Source organism: Rattus norvegicus, chromosome 17, assembly GCF_021556685.1.
Source record: "Rattus norvegicus strain SHRSP/BbbUtx chromosome 17, alternate assembly SHRSP_T2T, whole genome shotgun sequence".
Taxonomy (NCBI): domain Eukaryota; kingdom Metazoa; phylum Chordata; class Mammalia; order Rodentia; family Muridae; genus Rattus; species Rattus norvegicus.
Window position 1 is genome coordinate 21,235,271 of NC_141550.1, and position 19,857 is coordinate 21,255,127.

A 19,857-nucleotide genomic window follows, 5' to 3' on the forward strand; every position below is an offset into this window, starting at 1 on the left:
TTCACTGCCCTGGGGATGAAGGCTGGAGACAGGAAACATTTTTACACCGATATCAGTGTAGTCAGTGAGTCCAAGTGGGTAGAAACTATGTTGTAAACTAATCTCTTAAAGTCAGTAAATGCAAACATGTGAAATGTCTAGTGCTATCCATAGGTGTGACTTCTTTAAAACAACACCTGATTGCCTCACTTTTTTATCAAATGGTGAAAATGATTGAGTCCTATAAATTGTTAGAATTGGCTGCGGTATTCATTTCTTTGTATTTTGAGACTGAAAGGTAGTCACTGCATTGTTTAAGGGACAATCTGATCTTTCCTGCTGGGAAGACCCTGTGTATCTAGACACACTTATACACACTGGGCAGGGGCAAGAGTTCTAGAGTCAGATTTTCCTGGATTTGAAAGCTGCAACTGCCACTTACTAGCTGCTTGACCTTGGACAGAATGTGTAGCTGCTCTGTGCCTCAGTTTTTTCATCTGTAAAATGGGTAAAATAAATCTCAGTCACTGTGAAGAGCAGATGAATTCATCTCTAAAAAGCTAATTATATCAAGTACTCGTTAACGTTAGCGTTTTCTTCATCATCATATGGATGCTGCTACCAATAGTGATTTTTATGAGTACAGTGTTTCAGTACCAAGTGTTAGTCAACATATATAATATAAAATACTTTTAAGGGTAACATTTTCCTTAGTAGTGTAATTGGTCTTTTTCATTAGTAAGATAAAATATCATCTGTGCTTCTACTGGGGTCTTAACTTCTAAGAACATTTTAATCTATTTCTGTTTGCTGTCTGTTAAAGCCCGAGAGGGGAGTTACTGTTCCATATACCCACCCACCCCCATCGTGTTTCATGGAGTGTAGGAGTTACACTTAACTTTCCATGCAAACACTGGACAGTTCTTGTACCACGGCTGCACATTGAATGTCGGATTCCAAACTCTTGAGACACATAAAATATAGCTTTGAGCTACATGGAAATTTTTGACTTTTTGTGTTCAGCAGCCAGTCATGGTAGTAGCAGCCTGTAACTCCAGCCCTTGGGAGGTCATTGCCAGCCTAACAAGACCTTGTCTCGAGAATATTCATAGCTATCTGTATTTAGATGAACTAAAAAGTAGTTACTGAAGAACATATGATATGTTAAAAAGAAAACTTGTATGCTCACTGGTTTTTTTGTTTTCTGTTCAGTAAGTAGTGAACTAGCTGTTGTTTTGCCTACAGAAGTTGACTGCAGTCAGTTAAGACGCCAGCTGTGTGGAGGAAGTCAAGCTGCCATAGAGAGAATGATTCACTTTGGCCGAGAGCTACAAGCCATGAGTGAGCAGCTGAGGAGGGAATGCGGCAAGAACACAGCAAATAAGAAAATGCTGAAGGTAAGAATGTCGCTTGCTTTCTGGGAGGCTTACTGGAGAGGTTTCAGTCCGTTCCCACTTGCCACTGTCGTTCCTGGGTCTGTGGTAAGAGAGAACCTCAGTGCAGGGAACTCAGTAGAGTAGGGCTGACTGGGAGAGAGAGGACAGGGCCCTTTGTAGGCAAGCATCCAGTGACCTTCACTGACTTAGGTTCTACATGGGGACCTAGTCTTACACCCATGAGCTTTTGAGAGAATATTTCATAGTCAAACCATATCATATGTTTTCCCTTGAGACATAAATGTGTCAGAGGTACCAGATGTAGTTTTATTAAACATTAAGCAAAGTGGTAGAAATTCTGGGGAATTTGCACTTGGGGTCCCTCAGTCGGTGCCCATTTGTGAGTCAGAACTCTTGGTGGCATAGGCAGTTCTGATCTGGAACATTGGGTTTCACACACGCAGTCTTAAGTGCCAGCTCTGCTGCACCGAGATACCGTGTCCCCTGGGACTCCCTGTGCAATTGCCGTGCCTGCTGAAACCATGAACTTGATGTGCATATTTTGGTAAACACTGTTTTAGGGTTGCAACAAGTTAAATTGGTTTTATGGGAATCAGTGAAGGATTAGATCCATTTTTTTATGTCTAGAATGGTTAAAATACATTTTGAAGTCTCTTCTGGACAAGTCCATGGTGGGTGAAAAGGATAAAATTTCAATAAAAAGTTAACCACAGTTTGAGTTTTTAAAAGTTAAATTGTTACAGATAAAACACCACACACCAAAACTACGCAGACTCATAGACTGTGGTAAATCTCAGTAACCATTGGTATAGCACCTGTTCTGATGCTCTGGGGCTTCACATTGGATTCTTACATTTTCACCGTCAAATATATTTTTATGTATTCATGCACCACCATAAAAAACAAATCTATGAAAGAAGTAGAACTAGAAAAATAGCTTTCTGTTCTCTTTCATAACTCCTGTTACCTGCATTTACCTCCAAATCCTATTGATTCTGGCCCTGGATAGGACAGAATACCGTAAGTAGGAAGCACATGGAGGAAGAGGCCTTCATCCCATGGCAAAGGAAAGCAGAGAGAAAGGAAGAAACTGGGATCATCTATATCCTTGAAAGACACAGTCCCGGGGACCTACTTCCTGTAACTAGCTCCTGTCTCCCTAAGTTTCCAGGACTTCCAAAAATAGCACTGCCTGCTGAGATAGCCTGTGACAAACATTTCACATCCCAACACAGCACCTCCCAGAAGGCAAAGGGAAACACACTTAATGGGCCTTGTGACCAGTGATTAGAGATTACATGAAAGGGCAGATGACTGCTTATATTTGTTCTGAACCTGAACTGAGAATGTAGTGATTGGTAACTTGTAATAGTACCCACCGTATCCAATACCTTATCCTTAGCAGAAAGCCAGCACTAGTAAATATTTATTTGCACAGTAGTCTCAATTAAAGGCATTGTTTTACATTACAGTAGCTGAGGTTGGAAGAGCAGTGTCATTACCCACCATCTGCTGGGTCACATGACACTTGAGTTTCTAGCCGTAATCCTCAGCAATGAAGAGAGTTAAATTACTAGATATGAAAGAGTCCGTAGAAACAAATGTCATGTGTCAGGAAAGTGGCTGTCCACGTTTGCCTTAGAGGATTTTCTCATGGTCAGATTATGTCTTTATAACTCTCCAGTGGTAAGTATCTCTCTCTTGAGTACATGCTAGTCTATAGCATCACTACCTATCCCTGTGCAGCTCTTGAGAAGTACCCGTTGAAGAGTGTTGTGAAAGTTAACATGGTGGGCCTTTGGTTAATTTCTAGGCATCTGAACAGTACTTTGCAAGATGCTAAGGGCTGTTTTAGGGCTTTAGTTCCTAATATTTCTGATATTTAAAATTGTTGATGGGGGCCAACAGTTCAGCTCAGTGGTCTAGTGCTTACGTGTGCTAGAGGAGGCTCTTGATTTTACATAAGCACTGACACACACACACACACACACACACACACACACACACACACACACACACACGGGGGACAGAAACAGATTTCTAACAGTTTTTGTTTAAATGTGTTACATATACTGGTATATATGGTAGAAGTTAAAACTAAATTTTTAAAAACTAGAAATTCTCAATTTAAAATCTTTATGAAAAATGTACTCCCACTTAAATGGGGTCTCTAATGTAATAATAGATGAGCTATATTCTCATACCTCCTTCTACATCGAGTCCATAAATCAGACATTTGGGCTACGAAAGTGAAAAGGGCAAGGAAACGTTAGTGATACAATGAACAGTTTTAAGTTTGACACCTCCTTGAAAGGAGCCCAAACACTGTCCCTGGACTACATTGATGGAAATGTCTCGTGTAAGTGATACTTGAGAATATGAAATGTGCTCAAGAATTCTTAGGCCTCCTTATTCATATTCAAGTCATCTGACTGTGTAGATTCTCAAAACTTTGTGCTAATTGACCTGGATGAAGGAATGTGCGGTAGTCTACTGCCTTTGAATATTTAGGATTATACTCCCATAATCTCACTGTGTCTTTGGTTTAACATGACACTCAGAAAACATCCTTATGTGACCATACTTTAGAAGTATTTCTTGATTACACTGAATTATGTGAAAAGTTCATCTTTGCTAAAGAGGATTACACTTCTGACTTCTTTCCTCTTTATTTTCCCAAATTTACCTTGCTTTGGCTAGGGATGAGTGACGCAACTAATTTATAAGAAGTCAAGAGGATATGGAGAAAACAGAAATGTAGATGAGGCTCTGAAATTATCACCTGTCACTCTTTATTTGGGGCCATATTTGATTATGGGTTGTTTTTCTTTAGTGTTTGGAGATTTTGAAAACCTTCTAGATCACACATGTAATTGTGTGTCATTTGATGAAGAGGATATGTTTTAAGAAATACACTAGATAGTTTTGTCCTTGTGCAAACATTGTACACATAACACAGACCTAGATGGTCTAGCTACTGCACAGCTTGCCATTTTCCAGTGTGTGTGCACTGTGGCACACACTGTATATTTCCTCACCACAGACACTGAGTAGTACTGACATGATGATGTCAGTATGTAATAGATTCCCATTATAGTCTGAGGTCACTTTGTATGTGCAGGCTGTCAGTGGCCTAGGCATGCTTATGCAAAACAGCACACACAAAGAGAATGGTGTGAAGTTAAAGGTAAAACTTTGCTAATACTTTTTTGATTGTATGGAGCAGTGTTCTGTTTCCCTTTATATGCACCACCCTGAAGTAAATGGCTAGGGAGTTCCTATATCTGTGGTTGGCCCAAAGTGTCTTCTGAGCCTTTGTCCTTACAGGTCTCTAGTCTTGTCATCTTTATTTATTTTAGTCTTTCTTTCCTCTTTTCTTGTCATCTTTATTTTTTGTTCCTAAGAGCCTATTCCTTCCTATATCTCCCAGGGAAACCGCCTGGATTGGTTGGTTTGCCAACCATTCCTTGAATGTTAGCAGTGTGAATCAGTCATGGTCTCAAGAAGCTTTCAGTGCAGCAACTGACAGAGAGAGAGCCAGCCACGATTGACACTGTCTGGAAACTGCTCTGGCTCTCAAAATTGAGCGAGTCTACGCTTCCCTCAGACGTTACATCCACTGAGACAATCTTTTTTTTCTTAATGACGCATAACCTGTAGTGGCACTGTATTTCCTTCAGGTGTGTGTCTTAGGCCCCCAAAGCGTTGACAATTACAGTGGCACCTTTTAAAACAGCGTCTCACTAGTATTTCTCCCATTAATCGACATACAGTTTTGAAGTGACTGTATGTGTGTGACTTGCAGTTTTCTATGCATTGCTGTTGTGTTTCTGTGATAACTATGTACATGCATCTTGGTTTCTTTGAAGATTTTCCATTGAGGTAAATGTTAGACATTACTGAAGAAGGCTCTGGGTGGCTCTACTCTGGCTCATGCTGCACGTTGCTAGGCTGCATCTGGAACCTTTGTACTAGGGAACCAGCAGTGGAAGTGGATTATAGGAGTAGCACCAGGGCCTTAGTCCTGTCCTAGTGGGCAGCACTTGCTCCAGCCCTGTAAGTAGTTACCTAACACAGCATTCTCAGCAGGGTAAGGACACCCACTCTGCTCTCCTCATTTCATTTGTCTTCCTCGTCCTTGAACTCCTAGGTGTTTATGCTTGGGAGTTTGATGCTGGTTTTCTTGCTTAGAACTTTTCTCTGCTTCTAAGCCAACAGTTCTCAATCTGTGGGTCACAACCCCTTTGTGGGGCGTACCTGTCAGATATCCTGCATATCAAATATTTATATTAACAATTCCTAACAGTAGCAAAATTACAGTTACAAAGTAGCAATGAAGTAATGTTATCACAACAAGAGGAACTGTATTTAAGTGTCACAACATGAGCTAGGTTGAGATCCACTGAGCCATATTTTGTGGTGTTGCTCTGTGGATCTTCTCAAGTCAAGTCTAATACCTGTCAGGCTTCTTTTTCTAAAGTCCCATTGCCTCTCTATGGAAAACATGTTTTCATCATGTGCTTTTGGAGGATTTTAGGACCTAGCTCCTCCCTAGCCATGCTTTTTCCCCCCCTTTCTCCTACCCTCAGTTTGCATGTTTCCATTAGGTCAGTAGAAATATGCTAAAAGAACTGATTAGGTTCTGGTCATTGCTGTTTGTGCCCTGTCTAGCAGCTATGCTCACCAAAATATGAGTAAACTTTTAGCTCTTATTAATGTGTAGACTGGTAATTCACAGGGAACCTCTATCTTATGGCACTGTGTGATCTTCACCTCTCATCTCAAATTAAGACGCCTCAGTTCAAATCTGTAGGATGGGTATACCAACCTCAAGTGAAAGCAGTTGGGGTGATCTTTGAGTGCCTGAAATGTAGAATATTGGCCAACAATAATTTCTTACAGTTATCATTTCTGTGAGTTTTTATTTTTAAATACTAAAGGGGGTTGAGATTCCTGCCCTTTTTGGTAGTGTCAGTGTGTAGAGCCATGCAGTTTAAATGAGTCTATGTACCAGTTGCTCATTGGACATATTATTGGCAACTTTTTTTATTTGTTTGTTTGTTTTTTTTTTTTTCTTTTTCCGGAGCTGGGGACCGAACTCAGGGCCTTGCGCATGCTAGGCAAGCGCTCTACCGCTGAGCTAAATCCCCAACCCTGGCAACTTTTTTTAAAGTTTTATAATTATATTTATGTACAGAAAACTTAGTGTACATTTAACCCAGTTTAGTGGCGAGTTCTTTAGCCTTTGCCTTTTCCAGCTTCGCAATGCCAGCTACAGACTTAGGACCCAGAATGTTGCCTCCCCAGTGGCGGCGGATCTCATCATATCTGTCATCATAATTGGTCCTAATAGCTTCCACCAGCTTAGCCAGAGCACCCTTGTCTTCCTAGTTGACATTTGTGAAGGCAACAGTGGTGCACGTCTTCCTGTGGACCAGGTGCCCCAACCCGATCTTTCCCTTGATGATGCACCCCCATCTTTCAACAAAGGGCAGGCAGGAAAACCACCAGCTCAATGGGGTCTACATCATGGGCAATCACCACCAGCTGAGCCTTCTTGTTGTCCACTAAGGTGGTGACTGTATTGACTCCTGCTCGTCAGTTGGGACGTCCCCTTTGCCTGCAGCTTTCTTCTCAGCACTGGCCAGCAGCCTTTTCTTCTTCTCTTGCTTTGTCTCTGGTCTGTACTTGTGGGCGAGCTTAAGCAGCTGAGTCGCTGTTTGCCTGTCCAGGGCCTGGGTGAACTGGTTAATGGCAGGAGGTACTGTGAGCCGCTTATAGAGGATGGCTCTTTGCTGCTGCAGCCTGATGTAGTAGGACCATTTCACGAAATTGTGAGATCTCTTTTGGGCTGGATGTCCTGCTCAATGCTGAAGTTCTTGGGTCTTTTCTCAAACAAAGGACTGACCACCTTTTTGGCCTCTTGTTTCTTGATGACGGTGGGGGCTGGGGCTACCGTCTTCCCCTTGGCCTTTCCGTTGGGCATCTTGCTCGGCTGGAGGAGAGAGCTCTTGGCAACTTTTAAAATGTAGCTGCACAGTGGGGGTGCCACATCTCATCTGATGGCTGTGGTTTGCAGGGTAACATAGTATTGATAAAAGTCTTGGAGATAATATGACTAATAAGTTAGCTCTGTGAGATAATGAACTGTTTCTTGAACAGTAGGCTAGAAGTTGAGTGTTGGTCTGTTGGACACAAAAGCTTGGTCAGTGTCATTAAGAGCAGTCACCGTTACCACACAGGTACATAGAGGCTTTCTTATACCCAAGACCGATGAGTAGTTTCTGGTAACTCTAAATTAAGAAACTTCTGTGTTTCTTTAACTTTCATTTTGATTGGGCAGTCTAACCTGAATGAAATATTCAGTAATATAGGCCAATGGATGAGTCAGGTGTGTATTTAGAGGCATGTGTGTTCCATTTTTGTAGCCTCAGACTAACTTCAGATCCTATCATGGGCTGTGTGGAAGACTTAAGCCTGAATACAACCGAGCAAGAAGCATATCCCTGCCCCAAAGCTGCTTTAACAAAGACACGCAGTAATGTTGGATGGGGGAAATATGCTTGAGCAGCTAAGTCTAGATGTTCTTCAGAAATTGTAGCACTCACCATTTTCAGGGTGCTGTGGTTCACAGTTAATAAGTTTACAACCTCTGTGCCGCCTTCATTTGTCTGTGTCTGCACTGGAGTCTCTTGTCTGGTTCATATTTATTTCTTTGTATATATGTGTGTGGAACATTACTCTGGGGGCAGGCTATTGGCTTGGCAAATACAAAAACACTGGAACTTTCTTAGTTATCTTAGTTACTGTATTGTTGCTATGAAGAGACATCATGATCAAGGCAATTCTTACAGTTATACTGGGTGCTGGCTCACAGTTTTAGGTTATATATAGTCCATGATCGTCATGTAAGCAGCAGGCAGGCGTGGTGCTAGAGCAGTAGCTGAGAGCTTTACATCTTGATCCATAGGCAGCAGCAGGGATACTGGGCCTTGGTGTAGGCTTGAAATCTCAAGGTCCAATCCCAGTAACTACCTCTTCCAACAAGTGCCCCTAATTCTCTCTAAACAGTTCCATAACTGGGTACCAAGCTTTCAAACATAGGTCATTTTTTGATGACCATTCTCATTCTAACCACCACAGAACATTGCTAATTTCATTGGTTCTCACACAATTCTGTGCAATAACTTCTCTTTGTAATAACCTAAAATCACAGTCAAATCATGAAACTGGCATTTAAGGCAGACTGGCTTTTTTAGTCAAGGGCCACAAAGCTAGCAAGTAGTACAGCTTGGACTTGAAGCCATGTCTGAAACTATCATGTACCTTCCATGGTAAGGCAGGAGAGTAAAAGGAAGCTGTGTGCCAGTTGTTTCAAAGTTTAAGACAAGTTGCTTCAGGACACTTGGCAATAATAGTCTGGAGTCTACAAGATCCATCTTGGCTTTATTTTTCTACTACTAAACTTGAGATGGTATTCAACGAGATCTCTCCAGTTCCCACATCTGTGTAAAAATAAGGCAGGCCTTATTCATTAGTGTCAAGTTTACATCAGTGATCACATGCGATCAAGCACCTGAATGTTTTGTCTCTGTTCCTTCTTCATTAGTATTAGCCCATTCCTTCAGAATTGGTTTAATTTTCCCCATTTTGCTTGTGTTATAGAAGTGGTGGAGGAATGGCAGAAATGAACAAGAAAACTCAAAGCCAGTTAAACTTTGCTGTGTTCTGAAACATTAAAACATGTGTTTAAAGGATTTAGTCACCTATTGTTTTGTTTTAAAAATGTATCTTAACTTTTCAACATGGAGCCGCTGTGAACACACTGACATTGTTTTCAACAGGACGCATTCAGCTTACTAGCATATTCGGATCCTTGGAATAGTCCAGTTGGAAATCAACTTGACCCAATTCAGAGAGAACCTGTGTGCTCAGCTCTTAACAGTGCAATATTAGGTAAGTAATTAAAGCAAGTCAGCTAGACTTCAGCTACATTCTCTCAAGAGTTGAGAGGATATTATCCTAACATTTGTTTCATTATCATAGGGACTTGTCATTCTTTTTAAAATGCAGAAAATTTCCTCCATACTGGACAGATTACATGGATTCTGATAGAATAAAAGTAGTATATTCTGGAATGCAACTTAGAAAAGTTTTTGCTCGCATGTATATACTTAACGAATCTTCCCATTTAGAACGAGGTGTTTAGGCAGTCTTTGTGTCTAAATGAAAAACCACACTATAGAGGCACTCTGTAGCCATTTTGGGACTGGGAGTCACAGACATTGTTCTTTTAAATTCTCTCATCCACTTGGCCTAAACTGCTGCTCTCCTGTGTGGAAGAGGATGTGGACATGGCTGGGAATAGCCTCTTTTGTTTTTCCAAGTGTATGCCGTTAGGAAGAAGTATGAAAATACCTGGTTAACCCATGACCTTGACTAGTTCAGGTGAGAAGAGGTACAGAACATTACTTTGTCAGTAGTTATGTTTAATAGACGAGCAAAACTTGGTTTGGCTGCTGTGAAAGAAATGTGGGCATGTTTCCAGTGAGATCTGATAGTCGTTCCACAGGGAAGCGAGGCTAGAAGGGAGTAAGCAGATTACTCAGGACTCACACACAGCTCAAGCCACCCTGGTCCCTTGTGCACCTTTTGACTCTAAGGTGTTTGAAGGAGCACAGGTACCTGAGCTTCCCTTACCATAGCTTCTGTGCTTAAGACGTAAGCAGTACCAGCAAGCCCTCGACTCAGAAATTTGCTTTGAAGTTAGGCAGATCATGGAAGTGGTGAGGCTTTTTTGTCGGTGTACATGGGAAGTGGGATGCTGGTCAGTCAGTTTCTCTGTCACTGCAGTGATGTTAATAGTAATTATATACTGAAAACTTTTATGCAAATTCCCTAGTTACACTTATATAAAGTGCTACAGGGTTTATCCTGCACATAAAGTTTAATTTCTAAGCTGTTTTCTTCAAAGGTAAGTTAGATCAAGGGTTACTTTACATCTGACTTTTAGAGTCTTAACTTACCTAATAAAATAAAACTCCAGTGACTCCAATCCAGTTTGGAAGTTTGCGCTGAATTTTGGCCTGGTGAGGTTTAGACTTCAAACTGTTTCAGGAGTAAATAGTAAATTAAGACATTGGTACTTGATTGAAGGTACTTAGATTCATTACAGAAATGTAAAGCAAGCCTGAGTTTATCCGTAATCTGACGAGGATCAGTACTGCCATTTGAGAGGAGGAAGAGTGGCTTCTGTGTTGCTGTTTCTTAAGGTTTGTGTGTAGAGTATACAAATCTGGTTTGTGTGTTGTTTTCATGGCTAAATAAGATCAGCTATGTCAGTAAAAATAAGAAAATGTAGTAACACTGCTGACATGGGGGAATTAGTTACTGTAAACTTTTTTTTTTTTTGAAACTACTGCATTGCAGGGAGTCACAAACATCTGATTGCTGTTTTACACAGTGAACTTAAAGAGTTTCTGAAGTGGCTAACTTTCTTGTGGCAGTTTTTAATTTCTGGAGTTCTTAAAATCAAATGCTTAATTGCTGAGGCAAGCAGGCTGAGTTTGAAGCCAGCATGTTTTACATAAGAGACTTTCTGGCCAGTCAGGACTAGAGTTACACCTGGGGTGTGGTGGAGGTGGGAGGAATCTATGAAGAATGCTTATATTTGTATTAAAAATGATAAATTTAAACAATTCTGTGGATGACTGCATTTTTTTGCTACTCGTGAGCAGACCCATATGTAATGCATAATGTACTGTGTATTGTATATATCCTAAAAGCTTAAAGATGATTAAACCAGAGGCCTCCTGTGGTCAAAGAATAGAATAATGAACCCGTGGTACTCAGTTGAATGAACAAAAGTACTTATTTTCCCTTTGTACTTATCAATAAATGAGTACACTTCAATAATCTTAGCCCTCAGAGTAGAGGGCTAAGATTAAGACTGTATTTTCTGACCAGTCTGCTCCCTGCTTTTATTTTCTATGTGCTTCATTCCTTCAGAATTTTGTAAACTCTGAGCTGAGACTGTAGGTAACGGGAGAATAGAGAGCTTGGCAGCCACTGTCACTGGTTCTGCCCCTGTGGATTTTGCCAGCAGAGGACTGATTAGTTTCACTAAAGTTTGGACCCCATCTCCAGAGAAACTTCTAGCATCTGAGTTGGGTCCTGTCACCCTTAGTTCATGCCATCTTTTGTAATGACTGCACATTAACTCCAGCACACGGGAGGCAGAGGCCAGTCTGGTCTAGAGTGTGTCCTGTCTGAAGGTAGTGATGTGTAACACACAAAAACATTCTATTTATTAAAATATCTGAACTAACTAGAGGTTAACCTCTTTGGTTCTAGGGTGGTTTTGCTCTGTGCTCTGACAGGCCTTCACTTGCTTCTGAAAAACATTTATGAGCACACCTTAGAGGCACCTCCAGGGGTGGGGTATGATCACTGGAAACCTTGAATGGAAAACCTTTTCTTGTCACTGTCAGCTGACCTTGTCTATCAGAGAAGTAAAAGGTTAAGTATGTACTTCAACAAGGATCTCTGAATTCCAAGACAGACAGGAAAACAAAGTGAGACCATGTGTCAAAAAATAAAAATGTAAAAATATCTTCATTCTCCAAGAACATTTCTTAGAAATATGTCTGCTTTGCTAGTCAGATGGTTCAGCACCTCAGACACGGATAGAACAAATGTTTATTGCCCTGATTGAAAGATTATTTTTAAGATGGTTGTTAATTGCTGTTTTCATTCTCTAATCCTTTTTCCTTAGAAACCCACAATCTGCCAAAGCAACCTCCACTGGCCCTAGCAATGGGACAGGCCACACAGTGTCTGGGACTGATGGCTCGAGCAGGAGTTGGATCCTGTGCGTTTGCCACAGTGGAAGACTACCTACATTAGCTGTGCACTTCAGGAGCTCACGCTTGCATCGTGGCAAACAGCCAACATGGAAGTAGACGGGCTCTGCTGATTTGAAATTTAGATTTTTTAATTATGTACTGGGGACAGGTTTTTGTCGCTTTACATTGCTTCCTAGTTTACAGCATGATGCAGATGATTTTCTAACTTAGTGTTAGGAGAAAATATTTTCCATCTTTTAACCTCTTAGTTGTCTAAGAGTTAAATATTACTGAATTTCAGACGTTCAAATTGATCATCAGAAATCCTTTAAAACAATTACCTAAAAGAAACCAAAAATCCTGCCTTCTTTGTTGGGGGGAGAAGGGGGAAGGAAATGGAACAAGTTGTGTTTGTGTTAGCATGTGGGTGATGTAAACTACAAATTGGGAGCTGTTCCGACCCCCGCTCCTGTGTAAGCATTCAATCAGTGTAACTTGCAAAATGCATAAACATCCGACAGTTTGAATTTAATAGTGTTGATGGAAGAAATCATTTTTAATGTGTACTGTAAAACTTGAAATACTCAGGAGCTGAGTGAGTATGTTTGTTGCTACTTACAATCCCAACCTGTTAGTCCCAGTAGTTCTGTTTTAACATGGTCTTTCTCAACTTTGTTTCCTGTTTAACTACAGATGACTTCTGTTGTAGACTCACAAGTTTAACTGTTGTATTATAACAGTATTACATGTCAACAGTGTGGTTATGACCTTTATTTATATAAAAACCAAATATTTAGTCAAATTTACCGTGTCTTAATTTAATCTTTGTACACCTTCCATTTTTAAGTGCTTAAATGAGTACTATATTGCAATAAAAATGTAGTGATATAATTAACCAGCCATTAAAAATTTACTTCTACAGATATTAGTGTCAGTTGAATTTATATATTAGGTTCTCATATACTTCTAGAGCGATTAATATTATTGGTTCTTACTGTCAGTCCTAGTTCTACAGTCTAACTGCATTAGTTAAAACCTAACACTGTGGAAATAGAAAAATAGGAATTTAACCAGTAACCGTCAACCAAGCAAAACCCGCAAACTAGTTAAAAATAAAGTTTGTAAAGCTGTTCTAGAGCAAGATTGCTCAGCAGGAAATGGCGTTGGAACACACATGGTAGGGGAGAACCAATATAAATTGTCTCCTGATGTATGTGTGCAACATGTACACTCCTACCTTTCTTGTTAAAGAACAAAAAAACACATATGTCAGATGAATTTAGTCCACGGCTGGGCAAAGGTGCTAGCTGAGGTTTAAGTCTTCTCCAACAGGTATTTACCTGCTCTTGGGATTTTGTTTTTTTAAAACCCTGTCCTCTTTTAACAATGACTTATTCCTTGATGACAAGAATCACATCAATAACACCAGAATAGCTTCTCAGCTGAACTAAAAAGACTTCACAAACGGTTTCTCTTTATCTCTCCCTTCCTGTAGCCACACAAAGATGAAAATTCCTCTTTAACCGCTTTTCCCTCCAGGACACTCCAAGAAATGTAGCCAGCTGTTTTACCAAACAAAAACGTTTATGATTTTTATAGTCCTTTACAATGATTTATCCATGACTAGATTTTGAGAAATGAATCCTCTCCACACCTAGTAACCTTAAAATCTATACATACAAATACAGGTTCTTCATTATCTTTACTTTGATTCACTTAGAAGTTTTCTTTTTCATCTTTTTGGCCATCCACCGTTTTTTAAACCTCTTGGCATTTTGTTGTTTTTGAGTACCTACAATAGAACAAAAGGCTCCGATGTAAAAACATTCAATAGGTATTCAAAACCCAAGAAACAAAATTTGAGCATCTAGTTTACATAAATGGATGCTATTAAAGTAGATCTTTCAACTTACAATCATGACCCACCTCCTTCAAAAACCACTTCCTTTGTAAAAACTACTAAAGCCAACAGACGAAAGCTCCCTCTTACCCCAGGTGCTATTCAGAAACTGGGCTGCAGCCTTTTTCACTGGTAACCTCTTATTGTTCAGAGACAGGAACTTGTTCACTAAAGGAAAGAATCACACACCATTGCTTTGTCATTGTGAGAAACTACAGGAAAGACAGACATAGTGCACAAGAGGATTACCAGTTGTCCTCCTGGATCCTGAACCGTACAAACAACTGTGGATGAAGTGCTTGGCTGCTTCTTGCCTTGAGTCTCTGAGGTCTTCATCTTTAAGCCTCACAGCCAAGTAGCTTTTAGTCTGACTGGTGATCAATACAAGAAGGTCAAAATCAATTAGCGGGCACATGCTTGCTCTACATAACTCTGTGTGTGATGCTGGGGAGAGTCAACCCCAGCAGTGTACCACTCTCACATCCTTAACCCAACCTTTTCCTTCCTTATGGTAGATGGGGTTAGGGTGGTGTCAAACCCAGGGCCTCAAAAATGCTAGGCAGGGAGGGACTCTACGACTCCTAAGCCCACCCTACTTCACTTTGAAATCACTTTGTTCTTGCTCATCTTCTAAGGTGTCCATAGCAACAGCACAGTAAAGCCACATGCTTTTCTATCAACGCATTTAAAGACACAGCAAGTAAATGTTACTATCAAAACGGATACTTTTCTACAAGTAACCCAATCGGATACACTACCTTCTCCTCATAAGCCAAAACTAATACTGAAACTGTATCCCACTGGGAAAAACAGAACAAAACTCTTTACCCGACAGACTGCACTTTCTGGATTTTAACTTTCTTGGAGTTTCTTCCTTTTGCAGCAGGTTGTTCATGTTCCTTTTTCAAATTAACTGAAAAGAGTAAGATCTACTTTGTGAATAGTATTTATATAAATGAACACTTAATGGATGTCACTTCAGTGACTAAGTATTACGTGAGTGCGGGTTTGATTTTGAAGAAATAGTGGAGAACAGGCTTAAACCAACTTTGGCCAGGCCTAAGGGCCACAAATAGCCAAAAATATCTGCAAATGCACTTTAACCCTTACATGAAGTTACTTAACTAGGACAATTCATACCTTTTACGTTTCCTGGTGACTTCTTTATGCTGTGGAAGGGGGGAAAAGAAAGATGGGATGGGGATGGCAGGCAGTAAAGAGTACTCAAAACAAGTACCCTAAGATCCCCTCTGGCTTTCATGACCTCCTCCCCTAAGTAATCTTTACTCATCGACCACAGGGCACTGCCACCATCCCCCAATCACTGCACTAGCATGGAGTATCTCCTCAGAACTTAAATCTCAGTGCGGTTAGTAGTAGGCATCCAGAGAATATGCTTAATAATGGGAAGCTCAGAACTGTTTGTATAACTTAGCATTCCAAATACCAAGTAAAGGGTGGTGCTAGTCTCAATAATGAGAAACCGCATTTGGTCAACAGTATGAACCCTGGAGACAGGGCGAGCGAGTTCCAGATTACGGACTGCTAAACTGCCTGAAAAAGAAAGCAGAGAAGCAACCGTACAGATGGAAAGTGATGGTGTGTGGGTGTGTGTGGGTGTGTGTGTGAAGGGATGACACTTGGACTTCACCAAACAGCACAATCATCTGCTTCTATGCCTCGTGGATTAAAGCTCTGCATAATTATGGGAAAATAACCAACAATTTGGAATTATTATTCTGATTAAAAAAAAAAAAAAGACCAGAATTTAGAATGTTCTGAGGTCAGGTGTGGTGGTGCATACCTTTAATCCCAACACCAGGAGGCAGAGGCAGGCAAATCTGTTTGAGGACAGCCAGGGCTACACAGGGACCCTGACTAGAAAAACAAAGAGAATGCACCAAAGAGTGGGAGAGGAGTAAATTCAGCAGGGCTGGTTACTTTGTAGCTTTTAAATTAAGTTTTAATTTTTTCAGGTATACAGACTACGTAAGAAGGCTTTGTGCACGCAGAAACCCCGTTACTTACTCTGCCTCTGAAGCTGTGGTTAGCTGCTCTAAAACAGCATCTGGAAGCAGCTTTCTTTTCTTTGGGGATAAAGACATTTGAAGACAAGTTAAAGACACTGTCCTGCTACCTCTAAGACAACAACAGAAAGACTGAGCTTAGGAAGCCCAGCACATTCTCTGAAATTTTACCCCAAGTAGCACAACGTTCATAACCCCTGTTATGTATGAATAGAAGGCATGGCTATTTGAAATCAGATCTCTGGGGTGCGAAGTAAGTAATCATTAGCTCCAGTTTAGAATTTTAGAAACTCAAGAAAACCTCACTACCGCGGCAAGCATATATCAGGGCCAGCTGAGTGTCAGCGCTTCCGTGCCCACTTTGAATTAGGGCAGACTCCAAGAATTGTCGGTGGCTCTTGTCCCGCTCCAACACCCTATCCTAAAAGGAGCCTTTAGCATGGGAACGCTAGCCCCCGCCGTGTTTACAAAGCGACACGTCCCGCCTCCAACCTTCTGTTCGATGAACAGCTCCTCACGCCGCTTCCTCTTCTCCTTTAGCAGCGTTTTATCCCTGGAAGAAAAGGAGTCAGGTAAGCGCGGGCTGAGCCCAGGGAGTCGCTAGGCGCCCCTTTTCCCGGGCGCCGGACCTGCGAGCACTCTCGCGCACGCGCAGCTCCTCCTCCCTGGCTTCCGCCTGGGCGCTAGCGAAAGTGAGTTCCTCCGGGGCCTCGTCGTCTCCGTCCTCCTCTTCGTCTAGTGGCTCGGCCGCCGCGCCGCTGCTGGGTTGCGCGAGCAGCAAGCCGTGCTCGGCCTCCTCCTCCTCCTCCGAGGCCGCCTGGTCCTCGTCCACCATCGCCTCCGCCGGCGCGGGAATACGCGACGAGCGCGGTCTGAGCTGCACCATGGCCAACGGAAAGAAGGCTATCTGACCCGTGACCCGGAAGCAGACGCCCTCAGTGCGCGGTGCGCACTCTCCACTCCCCCTGCTGGTGCGGAGGCCGCGAAACATGTCGAGGCGCATGCGTGGGAAGGAGGTGCTTTTCATTTCTGTGACCCAGAGACTGGGGAAGAGGGGGCGTGGTTTCGTGCTGCTTAGTGTCGCCGCCTTCCCTCCCCCTGCCCCCCTTTTTTTGGGCTCCCAGGTTGCTTTATCTATGGAACACCGGCAAGGGTATAATAAATATGGAATGAATGAACATCATTGCTTATGCGACACCCCCCTGCCATATATATTTTCTGGGAATACGTGGCCCGTGTTATGTCTTTTACACGTTATACAATAGGAAATGATTCTTCATTCCCTAATCTATCCGTGCATTTAGATGAACTAACCTCTTTGATACGTGTTCCCCTATGCAGAACTATGGACACTTTCCAAGTCCCACCCAGAGACCATAGCCTCCCTGGCACGTTACACTATTCTCTAAACAGTTCACCTGGCCGTTGCTTCAACCACTCTGATGAAGTCATTGATGTCTAATGTCACACAGTATATGTTGAACAAATGGTTAGTTAACGCCATATATACTTCATACTTCTAAGCCTTTTTGTTTGTTTGTTTGTTTGTTGTTTTTTTTTTTTTTTTTCCCCTCTCTCCTCTTCTTTAGAAGCAATTTCCAATTTAAAAGGAACAGTGTGTGGACAAAATGATTAAAACACGGCCTGTAGGTGGCAGTGCAGGCCTTAAATCCCAGTGCTCAGAGGCAGAGGCAGGAAGATCCCTTTGAGTTTAGGCCAGCCTGGTCTACAGAGTGAGTTCCAGGACAGCCAGGACTACATAGAGAAACCCTGTCTTGGCTGGGGATTTAGCTCAGTGGTAGAGCGCTTACCTAGGAAGCGCAAGGTCCTGGGTTCAGTCCCCAGCTCCGAAAAAAAAAAAAAAAAAAAAAAAGAGAAACCCTGTCTTGGAAACAAAACAAAAGAAGAGCGGCTAGAGACAGGGTAGGCTGAGATGGAAGGGGAAACTGTGAGCCGGATGGGGAGGGAGGCTCTGAAACTTCTGATAGAAAATAACAAATGGAAAACATTCTTGGAGTCAGGCAGAGTAACACACGTCGGAAATTCCAGCACTCAGGAAGCTGAGGCAAGAAAATGTTAAATTCCAGGCCAGCCTGAGCTAAAGTGAAGCCTACCTCAAGAAGACAAAGCCTATCTCAAGTTTGCATCGGCGTGCTGATCCCTACAGTAACTAGCACTAAGAAAACAGAAGGGTTAAGCTGGAGCCTGGTGACAACCTACTAAGCACACGATGGTCCATGCGTATAAAACCCACATTAAAAAGGTCACAGAGGGCAGGAGAGCTGGCTCAACACTTAAGAGAGCCTGAACTTACTGCCCTTCCAGAGACCGGAGTTCGGTTCCTAGCACCCATGTCAGGTGGCTTATAACCACTTATAACTAATTCCAGAGCTCCAACACACACACACACACACACACACACACACACACACACACACACACACACACACACGTGTACACGGGCACACATGTACACACACACACACACACACACACACACACATACACACACACACCTTTTTCAAAACGTATCACTAAAATTAGAACCAGCTCCCAGGCTTTGGCTCGCCACCTACAGCGTGACTTTCAGGGTGCCCAGCTAGTTCTCCAGACTCCCAATAGGTTGGACAATCTATCTTCTTCACACAAAGGACTTTTAGGATCTGTTACAGATGACTGCCACCCATGATACCCGCAACTATCCCCTGTTGCCTGTGATAGGCCATTTCAAGTGTCAACTTGATTGGACTAGCCAACACCTGTGGGGAGTCACGAAGTCCTGAGGGAATGAGTATTGTTGACATGGACCCAGCAGCGTCAGTGTCAGGGACCCTAATGCCAATGGCAAAGGCTTCCTGTGTCAATGTTCACAGAGTGTGACTGCAACCTGAGACTGGCCCCCTCGGTCTTCCCACGGAGACGGTTGAACCCCTACTCCTTGCACCACACATAGTAAACTTACTGGACTCCAGAGTTGCAGTCAAGGTGCCCTCTGTCACAGTGACACAGCCCACCTGACCCCAGCTTGAATGCACGTCTTTCTGACATTTGTTCATTGTCATTCCTTCATTTCCAAGTTGCTCCCTTCAGCTTCCTGGCACCCAGCCGTGCAGGATTCGGCAAACACCTAACGCATCAGTGAGGCACACCTTTCGATGTGCCAATAGTGAGTTCCCAGAGAGGATTACCTGAGGCAGAAATACCTTGAATGTGAAGAGCGGACTGCATTCTTAGGGAAAAGGAAAGCAAACAGAGTACTGGGAGTGCCTGTCACTGCTGTCTGGGCAGCCACAGAGCAAGTCATTCCCTCCTCCATGCCTTGCTGTGATGCATTCCTCTAAACTGTGAGCCGAGATGGACCTTTCATTCCCTTCCATTCGTTAGGTTTTCTCGGGTACTTGGGTTTTAGCCATGTGACTACTGACAGAAACCCAGGGTATTAAAACAAACGGAATTCTGAGAGGGGCTGAGGTGAGGCAGAGCAGGTGTGCAGTCGCCTGGAGAACTGACTGGATCCAAAGGACAGCAATTCCTACGCCCTTAATCCTCTTTGTTAGTGGCCACAGCATCCCTCTAGGCCTCTCATCCCTGTCATTCAGGACCCTGCTGTGTCAGCGGCTGGAGCTCAAAGACCTTACAGCTACTTGCTACTTTATTGCAAGGTGAAAGGTCATCCTTTCAGAGACCCATAGCTGCCGCGAGACTGCACA

At 42.4% G+C, this 19,857-nt stretch overlaps 2 protein-coding genes and 1 long non-coding RNA gene across 10 annotated transcripts in view; 1 reads left to right on the forward strand and 2 right to left on the reverse strand.

Moving 5' to 3' along the window:
• Ranbp9 (RAN binding protein 9) overlaps positions 1-13,143 on the forward strand; it is an 82,123-nt gene extending 68,980 nt beyond the window's left edge. For all 8 annotated transcript variants that reach the window (NM_001427414.1, XM_087591247.1, XM_087591248.1 and 5 more), the window contains 3 exon segments: positions 1,225-1,376; positions 9,221-9,332; positions 12,151-13,143. In NM_001427414.1, the coding sequence (NP_001414343.1) occupies positions 1,225-1,376; positions 9,221-9,332; positions 12,151-12,281 (395 nt within the window). In that variant the 3' untranslated portion in view covers positions 12,282-13,143.
• LOC148000061 (uncharacterized) lies at positions 6,282-11,557 on the reverse strand. The gene is made up of 2 exons (XR_015641555.1): positions 10,403-11,557; positions 6,282-8,881 (listed from the first exon to the last, which is right to left on the reverse strand). It is a non-coding gene; the product is annotated as an uncharacterized LOC148000061 (long non-coding RNA).
• A 640-nt stretch (positions 13,144-13,783) lies between the features above and the next one.
• On the reverse strand, positions 13,784-17,056 carry Nol7 (nucleolar protein 7). Its single transcript, NM_001400771.1, has 8 exons — positions 16,777-17,056; positions 16,640-16,700; positions 16,149-16,207; positions 15,261-15,289; positions 14,949-15,033; positions 14,370-14,491; positions 14,211-14,288; positions 13,784-14,012 (listed from the first exon to the last, which is right to left on the reverse strand). Exons 1-8 carry the CDS (start codon positions 17,031-17,033, stop codon positions 13,933-13,935), a joined length of 771 nt encoding a protein of 256 aa, NP_001387700.1. The 5' UTR covers positions 17,034-17,056; the 3' UTR covers positions 13,784-13,932.
• Between the last annotated feature and the right edge of the window lie 2,801 nt (positions 17,057-19,857).

Bases quoted from the DNA above. Each gene is read 5' to 3' on its own strand.
- Nol7 (NM_001400771.1), bottom strand. From the start codon at position 17,033: ATGGTGCAGCTCAGACCGCGCTCGTCGCGTATTCCCGCGCCGGCGGAG. The intron at 16,208-16,639 runs GTTGGAGGCGGG...TTATCCCCAAAG, and splicing joins AGCTGTTCATCGAACAGAAG to AAAAGAAAGCTGCTTCCAGA. The intron at 14,289-14,369 runs GTAATCCTCTTG...TCTTTCCTTTAG, and splicing joins AGGATCCAGGAGGACAACTG to TGAACAAGTTCCTGTCTCTG.